General features: G+C 31.6%; 1 protein-coding gene across 1 annotated transcript in view; it reads left to right on the top strand.

The window, feature by feature from the left end:
• Positions 1 to 27,163, top strand: part of ldlrad4a (low density lipoprotein receptor class A domain containing 4a) — a 156,149-nt gene that overhangs the window by 66,714 nt on the left and 62,272 nt on the right. The window contains exon 3 of the mRNA XM_056479104.1: positions 12,414 to 12,551. Coding sequence (XP_056335079.1) covers positions 12,414 to 12,551 — 138 coding nt within the window. The remainder of the gene's footprint in view (positions 1 to 12,413; positions 12,552 to 27,163) is intronic.

The raw sequence follows: 27,163 nt of genomic DNA, 5'->3' as shown, positions 1-27,163 counted from the left end.
GTGTTCTAAATCAAAATATTTTGATCACTGACAGCTTATTGACCAGATCCCCCATCAAGTGAAAGTTACACTGATATTTGAGTGTGTACAATAATTGCTTTGCAGTAAAAACCTTTCAAGCTATTTTATCACTTTTGTTTTAAGCCTGTGGTAGTTGCGAGTGAGACATCACATTATCGATGTGTATCAGACTTTCCACCATGATGAGAAAATGTGAACTTCACTTATTGATATATATATACATTATGTACGTGGGGCTACCTCTACATTAATTCAGATACGTTTGAAAATGGCTTTTGAATGGCATTAAGATGTAAGTAGCTTTAATCTGCATCATTTCTGCCTGGTGTTTATTTACTTCTCAGCTCTTTGAATTATCGCAGCATGACATCATGGGAAAAGTTTTTTAAGTTTATCGATAGAGAGGTGGAGAACACAAGATTATAAAGTTGCAAAAGGAAGTGAGAAAATAGACCGGGAAACCTGCTAAAACAACAGATATCAATAAATATTTGAAGAACTATTAATCTGGAGCATGTACAAGTTGACAATCATGTCCAAACAGAGAGTATCCAAAGCAACTGCTGTACAGTATCATCCACCATTTTATCTAAAAAACGATTCTCAGTGTGGATAGAAAGACAAAACACAGACTATGCAATGCACAAGACATGTCACTTGTATTGTTTTGAATGGGGGAAAGTGTAACGGTCAATGTGGCGAATGAAGCCCCGCCTACTAATACAGACTGCTACATGCTACATGGGCCTATTCTACGCAAGCTATGATGACTTTCACTTTGATATTTTAGCGCGGATGTATACCTGACTGGTGAGCCGTCTGACAAAAAAGTGCCCTTCTGAATTAAATCAGCAGGATGCCTGACTTTAACTACAGTTCGGCAGTTTCACTTTAACTAATGAACATTTCATTCATACGCCGTGACAAACTGGGGTATTAGACGCAAATAAGGAGCAAGGACTGAAAAAAAAACTTCTGCATTTCGCAGTGTGTTTGTGCGTGTTTTCTGCGTGGTCCTTTACTGACAGCCGCCTGTGTCTTGGATCTTGTCGGAAAATATGGCGAAAAGTCCTCCATGATGGTAATAGTTTGATTGCAGTGTTTACTGCAGTAATGGCACTAATATCTGCATACTCCACATGTCTTAATTCCATTTCTGTTTAGTTCAGTTATGACTTTAGTCGCATTAAGGTAATCAAAAATCTGTGTTTACATGGTAGACTCTTAATCAGAGTATTGTTTTAATCATATTAAAATCATGTTAAAGTATTGTTGCATTTTCTGTATGTACGTACATCAAAAGCAAGTATGAAATCGCTGTTTGGAGCTTACAGTATGTAGGCCTACAGTTCAAAATTCATGTTTAACTGAATAAACAGTTAGTAAATACAAGTACATCTTATTGAACATAATTTATTTTCATCAGTAGAACAGTTTCTCAAGCAGTTTGGTATGCATTTTGGAAATAGGAGATGAGCCCCTGGTCTAATATGCCACCTGGCTTGAGAAACCCATTCTCAAAGATTTATTATTTGGGTAGCACACATATTCCGAATGCCTTCGGCAGAATTCAAATGAGCCATTTTAATCTAGATTAATTTCAAAATTAATTTAGATTATTCTAGATTTAAAAAATTTATCTATGCCCACTTTTAATATTTATACACCCCTGTTGAAAAGCAACATTTTAAACAATATCTCAATCAAAAGAAAACAATTTCCAAAATGTTGACAAGACTAAGGCCTAATCCCAAATCTAACCCTTAGCCCTTTACCCCTTCTCCTCGTTTTGCGCGTTCCCGTGAAGGAGTAGGGGTGTCCAAATTCTCTTTAGCTTGAAGGCGAAGGAGAAGGGGTGAATACCCCTTCGAACAAAGATTTTTTAGGACCACACTCGAAACCAAAGGATAAGAAAATTTCCTTGAATACACCAACTACAATGGCAGATAGTTACACCCAGAAGTAAGGAGATCCACAAATTAGTATTTTTGTTTGTCATTATTACGAATTTTTACAACAAACAAGCACATGTTTTAATATATTCATAACCGCGTTCATGTTTTACCGTCATGCTTAAAAAAAACCCACAAAAATAAAAAACGCTAAATTTTGCGATCCTGTATAGCAGTCCCACAACATTCTGACACTCGATGACACTCAAATACCCTGTCAGAAAAGTCTGGGAATGGGCTTTGGAATCTGCCATAATGTTAATGTTGTTTTTGGTGTGTTTACATAGCTGAATATGGCCATTGTATTAAATGCACAGTATTACGATCTTATTGTCAAATTATATTGTTATGATAACAGAATATATGCCTTCAGTGATTTCCTGAATATAAATACAAGAAAATAAAGCAGCTAGAATCACTACAGCAGTCGTGATCATCTGATCTTATATGAAGCAGGTGCTGTAGTAATGTCCCAATTCTTAGGGGTAAATTTTGAAGCCCTTCCCCTTCACACTCGATTTTAAGGGCCAATGGTGAAGGGGTACAAAAATAGAATTGGGATTGGGCCTAAGTTTAATATAATATATGTTTAACTTATGACATGAAAGTAAGGTTTTCAAAATAATTAAAATGACTTTTTTCTTTTAGTCTTTCTAAAATTAGGGTGATGCAAAAATGAGTATAACCAACAGCGAAAACTACTTTATCTAGTTTGTATGGCCTCTGTGTTTTTTTTTAATGACAGCAGCAAGACTTCTAGGCACGGAATGAACAAGTTGGCTTCATTTCACACGCATGGTAAACACCCTTTTTGTCTTTTTATTTAGTAAATGTATTTTTTTACCTTGTTATATTATCTATAATGAATAATTTGAGGGCTACTTGTATAACTGTATAGTTAAAATGTATCATTCATTAATATATATTTTTATTAATTAATAAACTATAATTATTATTATAGTTATTTAATATAATTCTTGTTAAAATGTATAATGTATTAATAAAGAATAAAAAAAAAATACTGCATTAAAACACAATCCAATTCATCTTCCTAAACCTTGATTGAAATTTTACTGGTCTCTCAGGAATTACTTCATTGTTCCATTTATATCCAAGTTGTGAATTAAGAAAAGTGTCAACAATTTGTTAGTTAAACTAATCAATAGTCTGTTATCAATTTAAACACTGATTTAGTCCACAGCTTTTCTAAAATCCTGAAAATAGTATGTTGAAAGTCAGTTCATTGAATAAAATTGACAAACAATTAAGAAGCATTACCATTTTCATGCTTTTAGATGGTCTTGGTGTGAACTTGATCTTGCAAACAAGCCTTAAAAAGTGGGTGTTAACAGTTCTTCAGGATGGGAGGGGCCTATTCCTTGAGGAACACCAACTTCTCATGATCCAGTAAAGTTCCACCATTCTCTTGTTAAACCTCCTGCTTCACTTTATAGTCACATCATGAAAAATAAAGTGGGCTTTTCATGCTGTTTCATGATATCAAGTGGAAAATGAAGATAAAAAAGAGATGACAAACCGCAGTCATGAACAGCTGACAACACACTCGGCCTGAACTTGCCGGCGGACTCTGAATCCCAGGTGCGGGGTAAATTTAGGCACTGAGACTTCTCTCTCACACCCATCCGTCCCATGATCTCCGTCGGCTGAAGAGCCACACACAGATGGCCTTGTCTGACTGCTGCGGGCGAGTGCAGGGCAGGTGACATCAACAGCCGGGCCAGGGAGGAGAACCCAGACATGCAGGGTAGTTTGAGGTCTTATCTGGGTCGGATGAGTCATGAGAATAGCGGGCGATTGTGGGAAGACGACGCTGAGAGATCATCAGTTTGGATGAGCAGATAGAGAAAAAAAAAAACACTGCTGCATCAGACTCTCTGAGAAATATAAGATTTGCTAAATGAATGGTCAAATTGACACGTTTATGATATACTGCAGACAAAAAAGATTCATTGTTCATTGTGTTATGTTATCATAGTCTGGTAGAGACCCATACATCTCCATCACAACATCTGAACGTCATTCCTTCCTTGGATCTTTTTTAGCATACCTGTACAAAAGATTAACAAAGGCTTATTTTGTGGGGTTTAGAAAAAGAAATTAAGACGAGTTTTATTTCTTTCAGTCTTTATTTTATTTTACAGCGATGTTGATGCAATTTTTAAAGGAATTAATACCAAAATAATTTACTCAACCTTGTGTTGTTACAAGCTTTGTATAATTTATTTTTGGATCACAAAAGTAGATATTTAGCAAAATGTCCAACCTGCTCTTTATGGAGCCAGATTATGGAGCCAGATCAGTCTCAAAAAAATAAAATGCATACACAGCACAATTCACATTTACAAAATCCAATTTGTAAATTCAAAACACAAATCATAAATACAACAGAATTTGTGAATTCACAAGTAAAAATCATAAATATTTTTTCCAAATGAATTGGATTTGTTTATATAATAAATCGTGTTTTTAATTTACATATTGGATTTTTGTTCATGAATCGAATTTTGTATTTATTAACTGGATTTGTGTATTTTTGAATCATGTTTTGAATTAACGAATTGGATTTGTGTATTTTTGAGTCATGTTTTGAATGTGCAAATTGGATTTGTGTATTTTTGAACCGTGTTTTGAATTAACGAATTGGATTTGTGTATTTTTGAGTCATGTTTTGAATGTGCAAATTGGATTTGTGTATTTTTGAACCGTGTTTTGAATTAACGAATTGGATTTGTGTATTTTTGAGTCATGTTTTGAATGTGCAAATTGGATTTGAGTATTTTTGAACCGTGTTTTGAATTAACGAATTGGATTTGTGTATTTTTGAGTCATGTTTTGAATGTGCAAATTGGATTTGTGTATTTTTGAACCGTGTTTTGAATTAACGAATTGGATTTGTGTATTTTTGAGTCATGTTTTGAATGTGCAAATTGGATTTGTGTATTTTTGAACCGTGTTTTGAATTAACGAATTGGATTTGTGTATTTTTGAGTCATGTTTTGAATGTGCAAATTGGATTTGTGTATTTTTGAACCGTGTTTTGAATTAACGAATTGGATTTGTGTATTTTTGAGTCATGTTTTGAATGTGCAAATTGGATTTGAGTATTTTTGAACCGTGTTTTGAATTAACGAATTGGATTTGTGTATTTTTGAGTCATGTTTTGAATGTGCAAATTGGATTTGTGTATTTTTGAACCGTGTTTTGAATTAACGAATTGGATTTGTGTATTTTTGAATTGGATTTGTCTATAATTTTGAATCATGTTTTGAATGTAAGAATTGGATTTGTGTATTTTTGAATCGTATGGAGTGAAATGGAATGGTATGGAGCCAGATCAGTCTCAAAAATAATACGTTCACAAAATAAAATTCATATATGCACAGCACAATACACATTTACAAAATCCAATTTGTAAACACAACCCATAAATACAACACACAATCTGTGAAGTAAAAATAATACATTTTTCCCAAATGGAATATTTATAAATTGTGTTTTGAATTTTCAAATTGGATTTGTGTATTTTTTTTTATTGTGTTTTGAATTTTCGAATTGGATTTTTTTTATTTTTGAATCGTGTTTTGAATTTTTTAGTTGGATTTGTGTATTTATGAATCATGTTTTAAATTTATGAATTGGATTTATTTGGATTTTAATGTATAAATCATGCTTTGAACTTACAAATAGATTTTTTAAAATGTGATTTGCGTTATGGATGTAGGAATTATACTTTGTAAATGTATTGTTTTTGAGACTGATCTGACTCCATAGCTCTTTTCCAGAAATAGACATATTCTAAAAAAATTAAATGACAAAACAAAACTTAAACAATTAAAAATAGCAAAACTTAAAAAACAAACAAACAAACAAAAAACAAAACAAAACAAAGAATAAAACAAACAAACAAAAAAATATAAAACTAAATAAAACAAAAATAAATAAAAAAATAAAAATAAATAATAAAAAATAAAACAATATAAAATGTAAAAATAAAATAAAACAAAACTTGAAATACTTCAATATGCAGTCATACTTATAAACCTACTTTATAATATTTACTTTGGTACAGATATATTGGTAACACTTTATAATAAGTTTTTATTTGGCATCATCAATTAGCAAATGATGTATGAAATGAAGCCAACACAGAAGTTGCTTTCAAACTAAGCAAACCTTCTGGCCTTTTGGATCAGAAAGTGGGCAAGTTTAAAATATTTTTTGTCTCCATGTACACCTGTATTTAGCATCGTCTGCTTGTAATTGGACTGACAAAACAGTAACCCAAGGAATAGTTCACCCAAAACTTAAAATTCTGTCATAATTTACTGAGTCATAGCTTGTTACAACAAACCTAAACCTAAGTAGTTTTTCTCCTGATGAAAATAAAAGAAGATATTTTAAATAATGTTGGAAAGTGGTATCCATTGACTTCCATTGTATTTATTTCTTATATGAATGCAAAATGGCGATTGGTTTCCAGCATTCTACAAAATTTCTTGTAATTTTTTTTAATAGCACATTTTCATTTTTGGGTGAACTGTGTTTTCAATACCAGGTGTAAACAGGACCAGTGTGTATTGTGAAAAGCGCTGTACAGCTGCATATTTTACATAAAATGCATAAAAAAAACATCAGATATACTTCTATTCAAACGTCAGCGAGCGTAAGTGTGTAACATATAGCAGCTTATTTTGGCCAGTGTCTGCCCACCTAGACAGGAAGAGAGTGTCTGACTAAAAAATAAAGCAACCAGCCACAAGCTGCTTTTATTGTTGTTTTTGGAAAATATGCACGATAAATCTGAGACTGAACAAGAAAACAAAGGAAATAGTGGGGAATAAAGAAACAACATATCAAAATGACTAAAACTTAGAATGAAAGTATACACACAAACGCTTATTCGAAATATGTAAATAAATACTGTATCACACTGTAAAGAACCCAAAACCCAAGATCATGGAACACAGAAGGAGATATTTTACAGAATGGCCAGTCTGCTCTTTTTTTATACAATACCAATGACCATTGATGATACTATCAAAAAAACAAACAAACACCCAAACTATAATCCTTTTGAGCTAATAATGACCTATATTAGCCCGTTCCAGTGGTGTTATTGTAACTAAAACTATTAAGAACTTTTCATTTATTGATATAAAGCTGAAATAATTGAAAACATTTTGAAAGGTAATCAAACAGAAATGCATCAACAACACACTGAAATAATAATTAATAAAAAATAATAAATAAATAAATAAATAAAACATTAATAAACAAAAAGAGTAAATAAAAAACTGATAAAGGATAATGCAAAAATGACTTAAAATGCACATTATTGAACTGGCAGAAAAATGTAAGCTCTTAGAATTTAAGTATTGTTCTCATTATTACTTCAAACACTTAAGAAATTTCTACATGATATAATATATATAAAGAATAGGTTATATGGGAATTTGTTCATTTTTTCCTGAATATTTACGGTTCTTGCTAATAAATAGCTCAAAATAAATAAATAAATTAAAATGTAAAAAGTATAAATGCCACAATCCTTGGCAGTGACTTTTGCACACACATTTCTTTTTCTCAGAAATGGTAAAATTGTAGTTCAGAATGTCTAAAGAGATAATGGTGACATGGCTCAGTCTTGCCTCTCTTGCCATTCATAGATGATGCTGAAATTGAGTGAAATGCCTGGCTGTCTGCTTGGGACAGATAGATAGTTGTCTGTCCTCAAGCAGACATCCGAGTGTGTTCGAGTTTGTTTGGGCGTTGTGTAGAGACTGGCGTCTCAAACATGGTGTCTCATTTCCCCTGCTGGTGATCAAATCTGCGATTAACGCCACAGACGAGACGGTGGCCAGCGAACAGCCTGATACAAGCTCACAGAAATCCTTCCCCCTATAATGGAAGAAGTGAAGGTTTTATGATAGATCTTATGTCATCATAGTCTGGTAGATCAGAGACCCGTAAAACTCCATCACAACATCCCTGACCTCTTTTATTCTTCAGAGCCGCCATCTGAAGGTCTTCCCTTCCTTGGATCTTTTAAGCGTACCCGTACAAACTATTAACAAAGGCTTTTTGGGGGGTTAGAAAGAATTAAGTTGACTTTTTACATTTTTTTTAATCTTTATTTTAGAGTGATGTTGAGATAATCTTTAAAGGAAGTTAATTGACATTAATTGCCAGTAACAGAATTATTTCCTCATGTTTGATTCAACTTGTATGATTTATTTTTGGAGCATGATCGTAGATATTTGGCAAATTGTCCAACCTGCTTTTAACCAGAAATAGACTTTCCCTAAAAAATGAAATGAGAAAACACAACAAAACAAACCCACGTACATATAAGACCTTTAAAAATACAATAAAACTTGAAATACATAAATATGTAGTCACACTGATTTTTAAATATGCTTTGGTATTTATTGGTAACGCTTTACAGTAAGTTTTCATTTGTTAAAATCAATTAGCATTTATTTATTTATTCATTCATTTATTTATTTAGCTGGCTAGTTAGTTAGTATTATTATTGTGGGCCATTACTAACAAGAACTAACAGTGAACAGTTGTATTTATATTAAGTGATATAAACGAAGATGTTCTGCTGATTATTTGTATGTACCAACAAGAACAATTAACATTTGAATTTGTATTAAGTGATATGAACGAAGATTAAAAATATTGCTACAAATGTTCTGCTGATTATTTAATGTTTTTTATAAGTTATCTAATGGAACCTTATTCTAAAGTGTTACCGTTTTATAAATCACATTATTCACAATATGTTAATATATAGCTTATATTATTTTTAATATAGAGCTGACAATAGAAGTTTAGAAAATAATCGAGGCCTTGAGACGAAGAACCACACAGTATAAGTCTCTTCAAATTTTGAGTAATAAGATTTTTTTATTTGGATTGTAATATTTGTATTATATATTTTTATTTTACTTGAAGAAGATAGACAACAAAAGCTTCTCAATTCTAAGGAGATAATATTTCTCAGTGTCTGTATTGAAAATTAAAGGTTACTGTAATTTTATATTTCTTAAATGTGGAACTCCAATTCATCATATCATTTTAAACCACTTAAGATCTGATTCCTTTATCTTAGTTTTAATGCAGTAACAAAAACTTCAGGTTAATATTAAGCTTTTTTTCCCAAGTTTATTATTATTATTATTATTATTATTATTATTATTATTATTATTATTATTATTATTATTATTATTATTATTATTATTTATTCATTCATTCATTTTTTTTCAGCTTAGTCACTTTATTAATCTGGTGTTGCCACAGCGGAATGAACCGCCAACTTATTCAGCATATGTTTTATGCAGCCGATGCCCTTCCTGCTGCAACCCTTCACTGGGAAACATACATACATACTCATTCACACGCATACACTTTGGACAATTTAGCTCACCCAATTCACCTATACCACGTGTTTGGACTTTTGGGGGAAACCGGAGCACCCGTAGGAAACCCATGCAAACACCGGGAGAACATGCAAACTCCACACAGAAATGCCAAATGATACAGCCAAGGCTCGAACCAGCGACCTTCTTGCTGTGAGGCGACAGCACTATCTACTGTGCCACTGTGTCGCCATTATTATTATTATTATTATTATTAATATTATTATTATTATTATTATTATTTAAAAACAGAAAATACAGTATGAAGAATGAACAATGAATAGACCTTCTTACAGTACAGGCAATAACAATCAATAATTAACAATAAACAATAAATAAATACATCAATAAATACATAAAATGCAGACATCATAGCTAAATATTGTTGTTTATTTAGAAAAGCTGGTGCAGCGCACCTGTGTATATGCTACTTCAAACTGTTCTCAAGCTCCGCCATCTTACAATATAAATAAATATATAAACAAATAACCTTTGTTTGCCGTAGTTTACACAGGACTGGCGGGAAATATGCATTGATACAGCTTTATTATATATGGTATGTGGTTTATTTTGATAGGTTAATTGTTTTTGTGCTGTTTCACATTCAGCACATTCAGAAAGAGAGAGATCACATCATATATACAGTTCTTTCCACTCCACAGTGGATTTTTCCCTGGTTTTTGTTCTCCTATTTGATTCAAATATGGTTTCCCAGCATCCCTCAAAGCTTTCCTTACTCTGTTCTTCCATTTGTTCATATTGGCTCTCCTTTTTTTGCAGAGGATTTGCCTTTTAATGTCCAAAGCGGACATGACAGCAAGCGGCTTCTCTACGCTTCTTATAGAACATAAATGTTTTTTTCAGTGTGACGCTTTTTTATTGTTTGAAATGCAGACTCACGCGAAAATATCCCCAAACCTTTTCTGTATACAAAGTTCACACATACAATTAATGTGACATGGTTATCTCATTTTTTTCTTTATTTTTTGGACTTATACAGTTATTCGTCGCACACACTAAATTACATTTGTAAAAAAAAATGGTATTGGGAAGCAAAAAAGGTATCTTAACTTTATACATTAAGTTACACTGTATATTTTATCAAACATGTTATGTTTACTTAAGCAATGTTGACTTGCATAATTTCGGGTCATCTTTATCGAAAAACATGTGGTATCTTCAACGTCTGGTCAACTTTACAATTTATTCTGTTCAAGAAGTTAGTTAGTATTATTGCTGTAGGCCTGTACCAACAAGAACAATAAACATTTGAATTTGTATTAAGTGATATGAACAAAGATTAAAAATATTGCTACAAATGTTCTGCTCATTATTTAGTGTTTGTTATATGTTATCTAATGGAACCTTATTCTAATGTGTTACCATTTTATGAATCACATTATTTACAATATGTTAATATATAGCTTATATCCTCCTGAGACCCAAAGAATTTTTTTTTAGTTGTTTCTTTGATTTCCTACATCCTTTGGGTTAATAAAAAAGCTATTTAGAGTTTTGACATTTTGTTTTTATTTTAAATTTAACAGCATATCCACTGTAGTGGACCACAGGACCATTTTAGTTCAAAATGACAGCCAAACTCAGAGAACAAAACTGTACAGGATATGGCTATAAAGGTATATTAATCCAACATTAATGTAACAAAAACAACACACAAGCTATTTTTTTACCTTTTGTATTAAATTTCCTGAAACAGTTTAGTCTGAAAGAGGGCCGAACTCAAAAAACAAACAAAAAAAAAGAAGTAATCCAAACTTCTGAATGTTAATCCTTCTGAATGTTAATCCAAAACAAACTCAACATAAAAACGATTTAAAACTGATTGTCGTTCTCTAATTGTCTCTAATTCTCTAATTGATTGTCAGACTCTAAGTCAGAGTCTCCCTCAACTATCTAAATAATCCTCTCTGCTTCAGTTCTGCCTCCTACAACATGCAGTCATTAATTACATTAAGATGGTCCTGGTGTCCACTATAGTTGACATTTAAAAAAGGATGATATTTTGAAACACAATTTAACTGCTTTGAAAGCTAAATGTATCATTCCTGACACTTATATATTTGTTTAATAATGTAGTAATAATAGTAAAAAACTTATATAGCAAAATTTTACATACCTCTCTACTTCCCATAAAATGTGCTTGTTTGTATGTCGGCCATTTTGGATGCAGTGTAAGAAGTGGTTCCTAGCATGCCAGCCAATCAAATGACATATCACTAGAAAGCCCAGGATGTCCTCTGAACAGGACTTGACAGAGTAGCTCAAAAAAATCGAAGACAATTCATAAAAACACAATGTCCACTACAGAGGACACAAGTCAATGAGCGCGGTCTCATGTTCAATATAGCATTGGTTCCCAATGTGGGGGTCGCAGGACAATGACAGGGCTCTTTAATGGAAAACATGTGGTTTATTCAACGTCTGGTCAACTTTGCAATTTATTCCGTTTGAAAACTGCCAACTTCAACCAAAAGAGACCATCTGATTGACATGTAGAGCGACCAACCACAGTTTGTGTACATGTTATTTTGGAACAAAATCTGATATTGATACGGAAAAAAACAAACAAACCCTGTGTGCTCTGAATAACATTTCTGAAATCCAGCCAATCAGATTTTCACTTGCCATTTTAGCCAGCTGTAGCTCTCTGTTTGCGTGTAATTTCCTTCAGACGGTCTGTAAACGTTCCATAGGCGTGCCGTCTGAGGTTTAGACTAGTCGAAGAGTAACTGGGTAGAAATGTTACACATCCACTATAAAGTTTTGAAATATCTGTTTATCTTAGCGCTCCACCCAAAGCCAAGTTGTAATTGTTATTTTCCTGCATGTGGTGCATTGCATCAACCTGCATATGCTTAATTATTCAGTCTGTCTGGTATGCGATGCCTTCAGTTGTATAATAGTGCCGCATTGTGTCATAACAATCCTAACCATCCACCCTTGAAGACACATTTCTCTCTTTGTTTTACTGCAGAGTGCAAGTTCCACTGCACCAATGGCAGATGTCTGAAGCTTCTCTCGCTGATTTGCAATCATCTGAATGAATGTGGAGACAACAGTGATGAGGAACACTGTCCTGATGCTGTACCTCCACCTCCAGACACCATCCAGTGTAAGTCCATCCACCCACCTGCGGCTCAACACCACATCTGCATCTCTGGCAGCTGATATTGCATCAGTGTTAGTGAAGATGCTGTGGAAAGACACACAATTTAATGCCTGGCTACCATCAAGTTCACCTTTAGAACTCAAAGTTGTCATTGGGGCTATTTATTACACAGCTTTTGGGAATGCTTGATTCTGATTGGTTAGTTAGTACATTTCACGATATGTTATTCTCAGATAACAACCGAATAAACTAAAAAGATCTTCTCATCCAAATCATCTTGACCATTAGTGAATATAAATAACAACCGGCTGGATGTAGGTTATACTTTAGTTAACCATTTGATGCATATTCAAATCTTTTTTCCTGCAATGGCTTTCACTAAACCAGAGAAAGACGCATGTGGCTCTTGTCATAAATCACAAATTATCAGTGCTTTTGCACAAACGATGTCTATTTTAGGTTTTAGACATTTAAAAACACAAAATTACTTGCAAAACTTAGCATTTTTGGTTTGTAAAATACAGACAGGAGAAGGCAATAATAATTATTTACACATTATCAGACGATGTGCTTCTTTTACGTCAGTTACACACTGTTTAAGTTACTAGAATGTTTACACTACTCTTTTCCCTATTAAACAGCCACTTACTTAGATGTATTTTGGAAGAAGCTGATGAATTAACATGTTGTAAATCCAGCAGTTTTTACTAGTGCTGTCAATTAATAAAAAAAATTAACTAATTAATTGGACTTTTTTTTGTAATTAATCGTGATTAATCACATTTAAACGACTGAAACTTGTAGTTTTGGCTATTCAAATGTAAAATTAATGTAAATTCAAGACAAAAAACTATTTAAATTAAAAATATGATGTTTATTATAATTTTTGTTTAACTTGTAACACAGATTTCTTCATGTAAACAACATACCTGAAATAAACCATCAAGATCCTCAAACTGTTGGCTTGACAGCCATATTTATTACAGAAATAAAAACACTGGCATGTAAGTTCCATTTGAATTTCAAAACAATCAATGCCAAAAAAAACCTAAAATGATTTCTATGATTCTAAGTGGACTGCAAAAAATGCCAAAATACTGGTGTTGCAAATGTGGAAATTGGAAAATTATAATAATAAAGTAATGTATAAAAACAATTGTACAAATTGAAAAGTTGTATTGCTGAGAGTTGAGAACATTAACTGTAATGTTCTTTACATTCTCCTTTACATTCAGCCAGTTGCTAAGAAAGTCCAGTCTGTTGACATTATCAGGGGACAATGTGGCCCTTTTTTTTTTTTGAATGATGTGAGCTGAGAGTGAGAACAGTCTCTCACAAGCAGGATCACCGAATCAGCATATGAATTTCGGTGCCTAATTTTGGTGCCACTGGTGCTACGACAAGGACGTAAGAAGCATCAAGGGGTACATCAAGGGACGGACGCGTACACACACACACACACACACATACATATATATATATACACATATATATACACATATATACATATACATATTACTTACTTATTGTACATATATACAGTATATATATATATATATATAAGTACAACAACTAAACTACAGTATAATTGAAAGCTGTCATTTAAAGCTTTAATAGGATTAAAATGATCAGTTTTTAATTTAAGCGAACTTTAATAATTATTATGAAGATACTACTACTAATAATAATAATAATGTCATTATATATATATATATATATATATATATATATATATATATATATATATATATATATATATATATATAAAGTGGCTATTTTAATCCCATTTTAGTGTGCTGTAAATGTGTTAAACATAATAGATTAGCATATTATAATTTTTGAAAATCCAAATCATTTGACAGCCATATTATGTACAGTAAACAAATATCCTTTAGATTAACTTGTACACATGGAATGAAGTAAACATGATAGAATAGTGTACATGATATATATTATTACTGAAATATTTCACTACACAAAAAACAGTTTGGTGTGTAAATCTTTCTTTCTTCAAACCACTATATTACAACTGTCTGACTACTTCTCAATGTTATTGTAGAGCGACAGTCTACAGCGTGTTTCATTACTGTCACAAGCGGTCGCAAGGCTGGGCGTGCATTATAAATGTGACATAAAACAGCAATATAACACTCACTTGTTGGAAAGAATAGCTTGTTACTGGAAAAGCTGCACTATTTTGAAAACAGCTGAATTGTCGTTATGCTACGGAAAAATGTAGTTAGGTTTGTAGAGCCTCTTTGCTGTGTTCTCGGCTGTTGTCTTTGCTGATCTATCCTGATTTATTGATGTTTTGTACAGAAATGTGCCACTGGATGCTGTGAGGTACAGTTATTTGACCACATTTATGCTAGAAATGTATTCAGCAGCACAAGTGCATGCTGAGAACAGTTTTTTTTTTTGCTGAGGAACACAAATCATTAGCATGACTATAGATGATTTGAAGATGTGTGTTTGTTTGTGCATTGAAAATTAATTTTAAATGATACGTGTTAGCTGTTTTACTATGAAAGTGTCATGTAACTATTCATTGGGGTGACAATATTTTAATAACCATTTGCTGTAGCTTGACATTTGTTTTTTGATAAAATATTACTTCATGGTTTGATCATCAAATGATGTGCAGATTGTAGTCTCTGTAATATACACTAACGGGTTTGTTTATATAAAAGATTTAAGTAAAACTTTAAGTAAATCATATTTTGTAAACTGTGTAGGTATAGTGTGTTCACATTCATATTAGGGTGATATCAAGACAATAAGTCTCCTTTTTAAATTTCCTGACTTTAAAATAGGATCCACATCCCTCCCATTTTGAGGCCACCACAACGTGACATAGGAGTGCGGTTTAACATGCCTCCATAGTAACGTGTAAATTCATATCAACAAGACAGGACGTGTGCAAAGCAACTGGGATTAAAAGATCTGTTGAGCTTGCAACCAATCGTCATCAAACGTGATCAAGAATAAAATTCGACAAGTTTAAAACAGTGCATGTTTGTAATGAATTACAACAATTTTACCATCTTTACTTTATCACCTCAGCCGCATGTTTTTAAATATATCCTAAATTATGTGTAACAGAGCAAGGAAATTTTCACAGTATGTCTGATAATATTTTTTTCTTCTGGAGAAAGTCTTATTTGTTTTATTTCAGCTAGAATAAAAGCAGTTTTAAATTTTTTATGAACTATTTTAAGGTTAAAATCATTAGCCCCTTTAAGCTAATTTTATTTTCGATAGTCTACAGAACAAACCATCATTATACAATAACTTGCCTAATTACCCTAACCTGCCTAGTTAACCTAATTAACCTAGTTAAGACTTAAAATGTCACTTTAAGCTGTATAGAAATGTCTTGAAAAATATCTAGTCAAATATTATTTACTGTCATCATGGCAAAGATAAAATAAATCAGTTATTAGAAATGAGTTATTAAAAATATGTTTAGAAATGTGTTGAAGAAAACTTCTCTCTGTTTAACAGAAAAAAAATAAAACAGGGGGGCTAATAATTCAGGGGGGCTAATAATTCTGACTTCAACTGTACCTTGTGTTCAGAGCAGAAAATCACAACATTCTGAAAGGGATAATAAATAATCTGATGGGTGTTTTCAGCTGAAACTTTTTAGACACATTCTGGAGACACAAAAGACTTATCGAAAAAGGGGTATAATGGGTGCCCTTTAAGTAAGATTTTATTTATTTTTGCTTTAAATCTTTTAAAGGGATTCTGCCATCATTTACTGACGATTGTTCTAATCATTTTTGAGTTTCTTTCTTCTGATAAACAGAAAATAAAAATCCTTTAAAAAAAACAAAAATGGAAACCAGTTGCCATTTACTACGGATTAGGGTCTTTACGGTACCAAAATGTAAGTATTCTGTTCCAATACCATTAAAAATACACTGATCTCAGTACCAATTTCAGTACCAAAGCAAAAAACATACAAATTAACCAACCCATTATTTTTATTAACAAATTTGAGCATGATTTTAATGGTTTGAATGGTTATTTAAAGTCATCAATTTATTTTTTTACAATTTTTATACATGTCAAATAAAAGCATAAATAAAAAATTATTTTACATCAATCATAATTGTTTATAAAGACAAAGAGAAAGATCATCTACCACATTTAATTCAGAAAGTGCTTTACCATAGGCATAATCTAAGAAATAAATCAAATCAAATAAAAATAAATATCTAAATAGCACAGTTAATTATAGTACAAAAATACAATTAGTTATAATTTTATTAAAAACTACAGGCATATGTCTTTAAGTTTAAGACTAATTAAAATGGTCTGAACTGAAACTAATTATCTTAGCAGAAATACATTATTATTATTATTATTATTATTATTATCAGTGAATTAAAACAGGACTTTGCATTTCAGTGCAGAATAGAATAGATATTAAACACAGGAACACTATTAGTGCAGTAATTGTTCATATTGTGCCTTTCCTCCTTTCTTATCATCTTATTCAAGTCAAGTCAAGCTTTATTGTCATTCCGCTACATGTGTGCTCATATAGAGGAACGAAAGGTTGTGTCTCACAGGACCACGGTGCTACATAAATTAATCATAAATACAAACACAACACTAGACATAAGAGCTATTTAAAAAAAAATATGCATAACAAACATATACTATAAGAACTAAAATATACTATAAGACTAACATATACTATGAGACATATACCATATACTATAAGACATATACCATATACTATAAGACATACTATAAGGCAAACATATACTATATGAGAGCCACCGCATCAGCTGCACTTTTAATTTATGGCATAGAACCAGGTCGACTGGGTCCTCAAGACTTAAGAAAACCTGGTACTGGGTTGATTCTTTTTCTTTAGTATCAACTTAATAATGAAGTTTCGTTATTTTGAGATTTTCCTCAAATTTTTCAAAAGATCTTTTGTGTTCATTGGAAAAAAGAAACCGAAAAAAGATTTTTAACTCATAAATGGAGTAAATTAAAACTTTTCAGTGATCTGTCCCTTTAAGGTTTGTAGTAGTCAGTTTGCAGCATTGTTTGTAGATTACACAGCCCTTATTATGAAGCGTTGCTTGTTCATGGCCTAATTTGCGCTGGTTATGCACTGTGTTAGACATTATGAAAATGAGCTTCCTTAATTCATGCATTATCATCAGTAAATTATTCCAGTCCTGTTGCTGCTTATTATTTGGATTGTGTTTTCATGCTAAGTTGCCTCATTTAGCAAATCTGAACTAAATTCACATTCATTTCTAGTGCTGTGCTTATATTTTTATTGGTAAACTGTGATAATATATTCAGATAAAATGTGATCAAAGTTGATGGGAACTCTCGGAATCAGCTGAGAGCCATATAGAATAGAAAAATCTTTGGAATATTACATTAAAAAAATAGCTGGAAATGGAAAGATCTGCATACAATTTGAAAATGAGCATAAAATGTGTGCGCAAATTGTGCATAGACAACAATCGAAACACATTACTGAATAAGCTCCAGCATTAAAAAAGAACTTTGGTTTATCACCATGTGATAACACAAACATGCACGATAGGACAACGGAAAGGGACCGACCACATTGCAAACATCGAAAATGTTGTTTTGGTCATTCTAAAAGCCTTCAACCAAAGTCACTTATCAAAGGGGTTCGATATTATTACCTCCCAGAAGTGACAAGTAATATATTATATCAGAATAAAGGCCATCTGTGGCTCTTCCTAGGCTACTGCAGCAAATTAAAATGTTCTTTTTGATATTTACAGCTTTGACTCACTGGATGGAAACGCTATATTCCAGTTTTGCACATAAATCTAATGACATATTTGGATGGAGCCAGCTACTGATGACATCATTTGAATTTTTGGGTAAACTATCCATTTAGCCATTGTAAAAACAATGTTTAAAATGATTCAATAAAATTAATAAATCACTAACTTTTAAAGGCTGGCACTAAATTGTTTGCCATTTTAAAACAAAATTATTTTACAGGTTTTTTTTTTATATTTCATTTTTGCAACAGTTTATGTCCTCTCTGTTGGCCTAAATTGTTATATAAGAAGGCCCACAGCAGCTTCACCTACTTAATCAAATTCTGTTTATCTTTTTGATATTTTCCCCCAGTTTATCAGGAAGTGACGACTTTGTTTGTCTTTGAAAGGTTGGATACGCTGTTTTTTTTTTTGTTTTTTTACAAATATTTTATGCTATATTTCAGTTTTGTGCATGAATCTAATTACATATTTAAATGGAACCAGCTACATCTGACATAATTTTCAAGTTTGCTGTTTTAGATGGATAAATAGTTCACCCAAAACTGAAAATTCTGTCATCATTCACTCAGCCTTTACTTGTTCCAAACCTTGGAAGATTTTTGTGAAAAAAGCATTTGAAGAATCGTAGAAACTGGTAGCCACTAGCATTTTGGAATAAAGCTTAAAAAACACTTAGAAATAGAAATGCCAAGATGTGGATACATTTAGAAAATGTGCTCAAAACCACGATGGAAACGCATTTACTGAATAAAGTCGTGTGCTTTTGTTTGAACAGACCATGAATGGGCACCATTGCATGACATTACTGGACATAGAACCGACCACATTGTAAAATATCCTAAATATTTTGGTCATTCAAAAATCCCTCAAGTAAAGTTAAAGTCGTCAAAGTCGTTTGGTATTATTACGTCCCAGAAGTGTCAACTAATTTATTTTGTTTAAAACTTTATTAAAAACTGAAATCTAATTACATATTTAGATGAAACCAGCTGACATAATTTAGATTTTTGGTGAAATATTTCTTTAATCATTGTAAAAACAACGTTTAAAGTGATTAAATAAAATTAATAAATTACTAACTTTTAAAGGTTGTTACTAAAAGTTTTTTCATTTAAAAACAAAATTATTTGACTGTTTTTTTTTTTTTATTTAGTTTTTGCAACAGTTTATGTCCTCTTTGTTGGCCTAGAATAGTATTTTGTACTGAAGGTTTGCTGTGTTAAATGGATAAATAGTTCATCCAAAAATTCTGTCATCATTTACTCACTTGTTCCAAACCTTATTAAAATTCTGTCATTTACTCAGCCTTCACTTGTTCCAAAGCTTGGAAGAGTTTTGTGAAAAAGACTGGTAACCACTAGCATTTTAGAATAATACAAATGCCAAAATGCGGATAAAATTAAAAAATGAAAGGAGTTCAGATGCAAAAACCTCTAAATGCCATCTGAATTTTTCTTTTAAAATTAGCATTTTTATTAGGCTCCTGTGTGTAGATTTAGTAATATCAATTTTTTGGCATAGAATAAGCCCTTTTTGTGGTCTTTAAGTTGAAATAATAAAAAAAAAAACAAATGTGGCTGAAAAAAATATTTCTGACGGTAGGTTTTTGCATCTGAACTCTTCTCTCTCTCTCACACACACACACACACACACACACACACACACACACACACACACACACACACACCACACACACACACACACACACACACACACACACACACACAGACACACACACACACACACACACACACACATATATATATATACACACACACACACACACACACACAGCTGAAGTCACAGTTGAATTATTAGCCCCCCTTTGAATTTCTTTTTTAAAAATATATATTTCCCAAATGATGTTTAACAGAGCAAGGAAGTTTTCACAGTATGCCTGATAATATTTTTTTTTCTAGAGAAAGTCTTATTTGTTTATTTCGGCTAGAATAAAAGCAGTTTTAAATTTTTTAAAAACCATTTTAAGATCAAAATTATTAGCCCTTTTAAGCTATATATTTTTTCGATTGTCTGCAGAACAAACCATCATTATACAATAACTTTCCTAATTATCCTTACCTCCCTACCTAATTAACCTAGTTAAGTCTTTAAATGTCACTTTAAGTTGTATAGAAGTGTTTTGAAAAAATATTATTTACTGAAAAATGAAATGAGTTATTAAAACTATTATGTTTAGAAATGTGTTGAAGGAAACTTCTCTTCGCTAAACAGAAATCGGGGAAAAAAATAAACAGGGGGCGAATAATTCAGGGGGCGAATAATTCAGGGGGCTAATAATTCTGACTTCAGCTGTATATGTATATGTATATATATATATATATATATATATATATATATATATATATATATATATATATATATATATATATATATATATATATATATATGATATATATATATATTATATATATATATGATTATATATATATATATATATATATATGATTATATAAGAAGGCCCGCAGCAGCGTTTTTATCCAAGTTTATCAGGAAGTGATGAATTTGTTCTCTTTGTCTCGTTGGATGGAAACGGTGCTTCATTCGCAAATGTTTTATGCGATATTTTAGTTTTGCGCATAAATCTAATTCTCATCTATGGCTGGAAGCATAGCTATCGACTTTTCATTTTGCTTTTCCTATTATGGATATTAATGGTTACTGGTTTCCAACATTTTTTTAAATATCTTCTTTAGCGTTCAACATAAAACTCATAAGGGTTTGGATCCACTTGAGGGTGAGTAAATAGTAAGTAAATGTTCAGTTTTGGGTGACCTATCCCTTTAAGTGTTTTATCCTTTGAACTCTGCAGTTGAATACTTGTCTTTATATCTGACTGTCTGCTTCATACACTGCTTATTTTATTGTTGAAGGTTGAGTTTTGTTCGCTTTATTCTTCGCTAGCAGACAGCATTTGTGTGTTTGTTCAACAGGGGCTTTTACCGAATGAGTTTTGTATAGTTGTTTGTCTGACCTTCTTCTTACAGTACTTCCTGTGCATGAATGTGTAGCCCACAGGTGTGTGTGGACACTGTGTGTGTGTGTGTGGACACTGTGTGCGGACACTGTGTGCTGATGCTCTCTCTTCTATATTCACACATACTGATTTTTTGTGAAAATATCCAGACAGCTGGTTAACTCTTTTAAACTTCCACAAAAGTGCTCAAGGTTCATTTTAGAACTGAGTGGAATTAGATTTTATTCACAATGCTATTGAGTTGAGTTCTGCTTAAACTGTCAAGATGCTTTTTCACTGTGGACATTTGAAGCACCTAAAGATTATTCAGCGTGAAAAGATGTGAAGATCTGCTGGCAGATGGATCATATATGTGTTCATTTTTATAGCAAAGACTTTGATTCTTTTTTTTAGTTAGTTTTTACTCATTTTTTGTAATTATAATTTTTTTACTTTTGGTTTTTTTAATTAATTGGTTTACCCCAAAATAAAGATTCTATTATTTACTCACTCTCTCAATGATTTATAATAATTTTCATTAATCATATATAATATGAGATATGATATGACATGATATGACATGATATGAAATTATATGACATGGTATGATATGATATGATTTGATATGATAATATATGATGTGATATATGATGTGATATTATATGATATAACATAATGGCTGTAAACATATAAATTAATATTGATTTAAATAATTAATACTAGTTTGTATATTATTATTAATATTGTAATAATAATAATAATAATAATAATAATAATAATAATGATAATAAATATTATAATAACTTAACAATTTCTTTGTAAGTATCATTTATAAATCTTTTAACTGATTTCTGTCACTATTCTTCTGTCAATATTATTATTATTATTATTATTATTATTAATAATAATAATAATAATAATAATAATAAGAATATTATTATTTTATAATATTAATAATAATAAATTTTATAGGAACTTAACAATTCTGTGTAAATGTCTTTTACAAATATTTTAAATGATTCCTGTCACTATTCTTCTGTCACTATTATAATATTTATTATTATAATTAATAATATTATTATTAATAATATTTTAATAATAATAATAACAATAATAATCAGAAATATAATAATAAATATAATACTTATGATAATAAATAATAATAATAAATAATAATAATAATAATAATAAATATTATATTAAACTAACAATTTCTTTGTAAATATCTTTGTAAATATAAATCTTTTTTACTAATTTCAGTCACTATTCTGTCAGTATTATAATATTTATTATTATTATTATATTTAATAATAATACATATATAACGTAATTACATAAACACTGATCAGTGAACAAAAACAGAACAAAAATCAGTCCCTGCTTGATATTAGTGAACAACCTTATTGGTTCTTGCTGAAGCACAAGCATGCTGTGTACGGCAAGAAATCATTTTATTGATTCTCAAGCATGAATGAGCCTCCGTGACCGAATTTGAATGTTGTTTCTTCATTTAGAGTTTGAAAAAAAAAACAAAATACAAATTAAACGTATATTTTTTTCATTCATATTTTCTTCGTTCAATCAATAGCCCAATAATCAACTAAAATGAATACATTTGTGTCGATTTATTTATTTATTTAATAAATTATACTAAATAATAAATATAAATAAATATTAAAATAATACACATTTATTATTTTTATTATTATTATTGATAATATAATGTAATATAATATAATATAATATAATATAATATAATATAATATAATATAATATAATATAATATAATATAATATAATATAATATAATATAATATAATATAATATAATATAACACAATAATACCACCAACCTGAGTCATGTGATTGTCATATCAGCTAAATAATTAACAAATACAATTAAAATGAAAACAATTCACACTATGGGGTTTGAAATTAAATGTATTAAATTAAAATAATGAATAAATTAGGAAAAAAGTTTAGTTTAAGTAGGTAAATATAAAATATCTCAGGTGTTCAAAACAAACTTTTCTATACACATCAAACTTTTTTAATAGCTCAGCTTTTATTGCCCAATGGCCATATATCCATTTCCACTCTTTTTCTTCTTATTTTTCCCTCCCTCTCTTTCGCTCTCTCCCTCTCTCTCTCTTTAACTCCCTCTCTTTTTCTCTCTCCCTCTCTCTCTCCCTCCCTCTCCCTCTCTCTCTCCTTTCCAGCCATCTCTTCTTAAGCACTCCCCACGTTAGGAGTGCTCGTTTTTGTGTGCTTTATTTAACATGCTTTTTTTTTTTCTCAATTTTTTTCTCCTGCTGTCTGCTGAACAAGGGCCACTCTTTACTGATGGAACAAGTCCAACTGCTGCACTTAAAATATTTAGCAGTCTGGGCCGCATGTTAATGAAAGCGTCTGCGGCTGCCTGCTATTTTGGAGACACCTGTGTGCGGCGTGATTGAATTTTCAGAGGCTGAGGAGTGCTGATTTTCCTGTCGAGAAAAGAGACAGCGAGTGAAAGAGACGCAGAGGAGGCAAAACGAGAGATGAACAGACAGAGATGATGGGGAGGTGGGGGGGGGGGTGTAGTGACGGGGGTGAGGTGCAGGAAAAATTATTTCAATTCTAATGGCCGCTGCGGTAGCGGAGCGGAGCAGAGCTCAGACAGATGGATCATGAATATGGTCTAGACGCTTGGTGTCTGAGTGAGTCAGGGGGGCCCTGAGCGAGAGGGGTCTTCACGCACCCCACCCCCACAACACACACACACACACACACACAACTGAGAGTGCAGAAAATGAAAGTGATTTTAGACACAAAATAAATGCTTGTTATCGAAAGCTCATCAGACTGACTGGAGAATGATGAGACTCAATATCACAGGGGTTCAGGGGAGTCACAAAAGTCAATACTACATGAGATTTAAACTACATTGTTATATGATATGATATGATATGATATGATATGATATGATATGATATGATATGATACGATACGATATGATATAATACGACATGATATAAGATACGATACAATATATGACATGATATATGATATGATACATAGTGATACTATATACAGTATGACATTATATATGATATGATACGATACAATACGATACAATATGATACGATACAATATTATATTATACGATACGACGTATATGATATGAGGTATGATACGGTACAATACAATATATGATATGACATATAATATGATACAATATAATACGATATATGATATCTGATATATGATATTATATATGAAATGATACGATACTATACGATATAAGATATACGATGCGATACAATACAATACAACAAACCAGCGCTGTAAATATAAATATTAATTTAAAGTTTGATTATATTAATATTTCATTATTATCATTAAAATTATTAATAATAATAATAAGTATTATTCTTGTTGTTGTTATTATTATTATTATTGTCATTATTTATTTTAATTACACGGTGACACGGTGGCTCAGTGGTTAGCACTGTCGCCTCAGAGCAAGAAGGTCACTGGTTCGAGTCCCGGCTGGGTCAGTTGGCATTTCTGTATGGTGTTTGCATGTTCTCCCCGTGCTCGCGTGGGTTTCTTCTGGGTGCTCTGGTTTCCCCCACAGTCCAAAGACATGTAGTATAGGTGAATTGAATAAACTAAATTGGTGGTAGTGTATGTGTGTAAATGAGTGTGCATGGATGTTTCCCAGTGCTGGGGTGTGGCTGGAAGGGCATTCGCTATGTAAAACATATGCTGGATAAGTTGGTGGTTCATTCCGCTGTGGCAACCCTCAATGAATAAAGGGACTAAGTCGGAGGAAAATGAATGAATGAATTCACTAAAGGCAGCATGGTGGTGCAGTGGGTAGCGCTCTCGTCTTCTTTGTTTGCATGTTCCCCCCGTGTTTGCGTGGGTTCCCTCTAGATGCTCTGGTTTCCCCCACAAGTTCAAACACATGCGGTACAGGTGAATTGCAAACATATGCTGGATAAGTTGGAGGTTCATTCCGCTGTGGCGACCTCAGATTAATAAAGGGACTAAGCCGAAATAAAAATGAATGAATGAATGAATGAATGAATTAATTAATTAATTCACTAAAATGTAAATAATAATATATAATATTATTATTTATATATAATATCATTTCATTATATACTAATATAATAAATATAAATACATGTAAATAATAACAGTAATATGTTTTTGCATTTATTAAAATAAATAATAATGTTAAATATGAATGAATAAATAATTGTTTTCTAAATTTGAGATAAGGGGCAAATACCTCTTTTAAAAATGTTTTTACTCGATTTTAATTAAAAACCAAACGTAATGTTTAAATAACTAGAAGGCCTAGCTTAAACATATTTAGGGTAGTGAATGATGTACAATGAGAGGACCAAAAATTAGGATAGTATTTACTTTGGTACAATTTTGGAGCCCTACCTTGGAATGTGTTACCGTCTGTTCCATTGGAAAATCATTATTACAGTTTATTTATAATGCAGGAAAACAATTCTATGAAACAAACATTGCTCCTTAATAACATAACATTTCTTCCTTTTCTTCTAACATTTTGTTCATAAGCAAAACTTCCCCAAAGGTGAATATTCTGTCATCATTTATTTGTCTGTTGTTCCCAGCTTTCCTTCTTCTGTTCATCAATAAGATATCTTTAGTTTGTTGTTTAGTGACCAATTTATATAGATTGTTTCTCATAAATAATATCTTATTTACTATATATAGTAAAAATTATAAGTAAGAATTAAAGTCAACCCTGTTTTCCAAAATTCAAAAGTTTTCATTTGTGGCTGAACTGTCCCTTTAAGTAGGAGTCATGTGACATGTTTCGAGTGTCAAATAAAAACTGACAGACGGTCATGGAGTACAAAATCTCCACAAAAATGTATGTAAATGCTAATTATTGACTGACGAGGGACTTGGGACAGAGATATGTGTGTGTTTGTCTTAGTTAGAGAGGATGAAATATGCTGACGGCTGCTGAGCTGGAAAGTCTACACTACACTTGTCCAAATCCTTTTCCTGCTCAAAATGACATTGCCACACGTCTTTGTGTGTGATATTGATGTACGTGTTATGCTCGGCAAGTTTATTTTCAGTTGATTTCATGTTGGATGTGTGGTATGGCAACCCAAATTCTGTGGAGAATTTTGGTAAAAATCTGCGGATTTCTGCGGAATTATTTTGGGAGTATCATAACTAAAACCTTAATATATGAAATAAAAAATGATATCTTTTTAACTTTTATTTATTGTTTAAATTGCAAATCCAATTAGATTCACTTTATTTGGTAAATAAAGCAAGTCTCTCATATAATAGATCTACGAAAAGACAGAAAATATTACTTTACAAACTGCAGTGTACATAAATCAGATGAACATTTTCATGTTAGTCAATAATATTACTGAAATTAATTTAAAAACTGAATAAATATATATTTACACGCATTTACACAAGTAAATAAACAGAATTAATGATGGGCTAAAAATCTGCAGAAATCTGTGGAATTCTGCGGAAAATCTGCAGAATTCTGTGCATGCAGATTCCGTGTGGGCTTACCGATAACATTATCGGTAATTTGCCAGAATGCTGCTCTGTGTGAAAGCAGAAGGAAAAATGTCGGAAAGAGCGTGTTCACGTTTAGAATGCACAGACATGAGACATCTACTATAGCCAATCTGAATATTCAGACGCATTCACATCCACGCTGTTCATGAAATAAAAGTCTTTTAATATTTTTCCAGACACATTTAGCAGCTAGATGTTAGTCAGATGATGTTTCTATGTTTCTTTTTAATGCGAACGGTGTTAAAAATTATTGATA

The sequence above is a fragment of the Danio aesculapii genome, chromosome 19, assembly GCF_903798145.1.
Source record: "Danio aesculapii chromosome 19, fDanAes4.1, whole genome shotgun sequence".
Classification (NCBI taxonomy): domain Eukaryota; kingdom Metazoa; phylum Chordata; class Actinopteri; order Cypriniformes; family Danionidae; genus Danio; species Danio aesculapii.
This window is presented reverse-complemented; position numbering and strand designations above follow the sequence as displayed.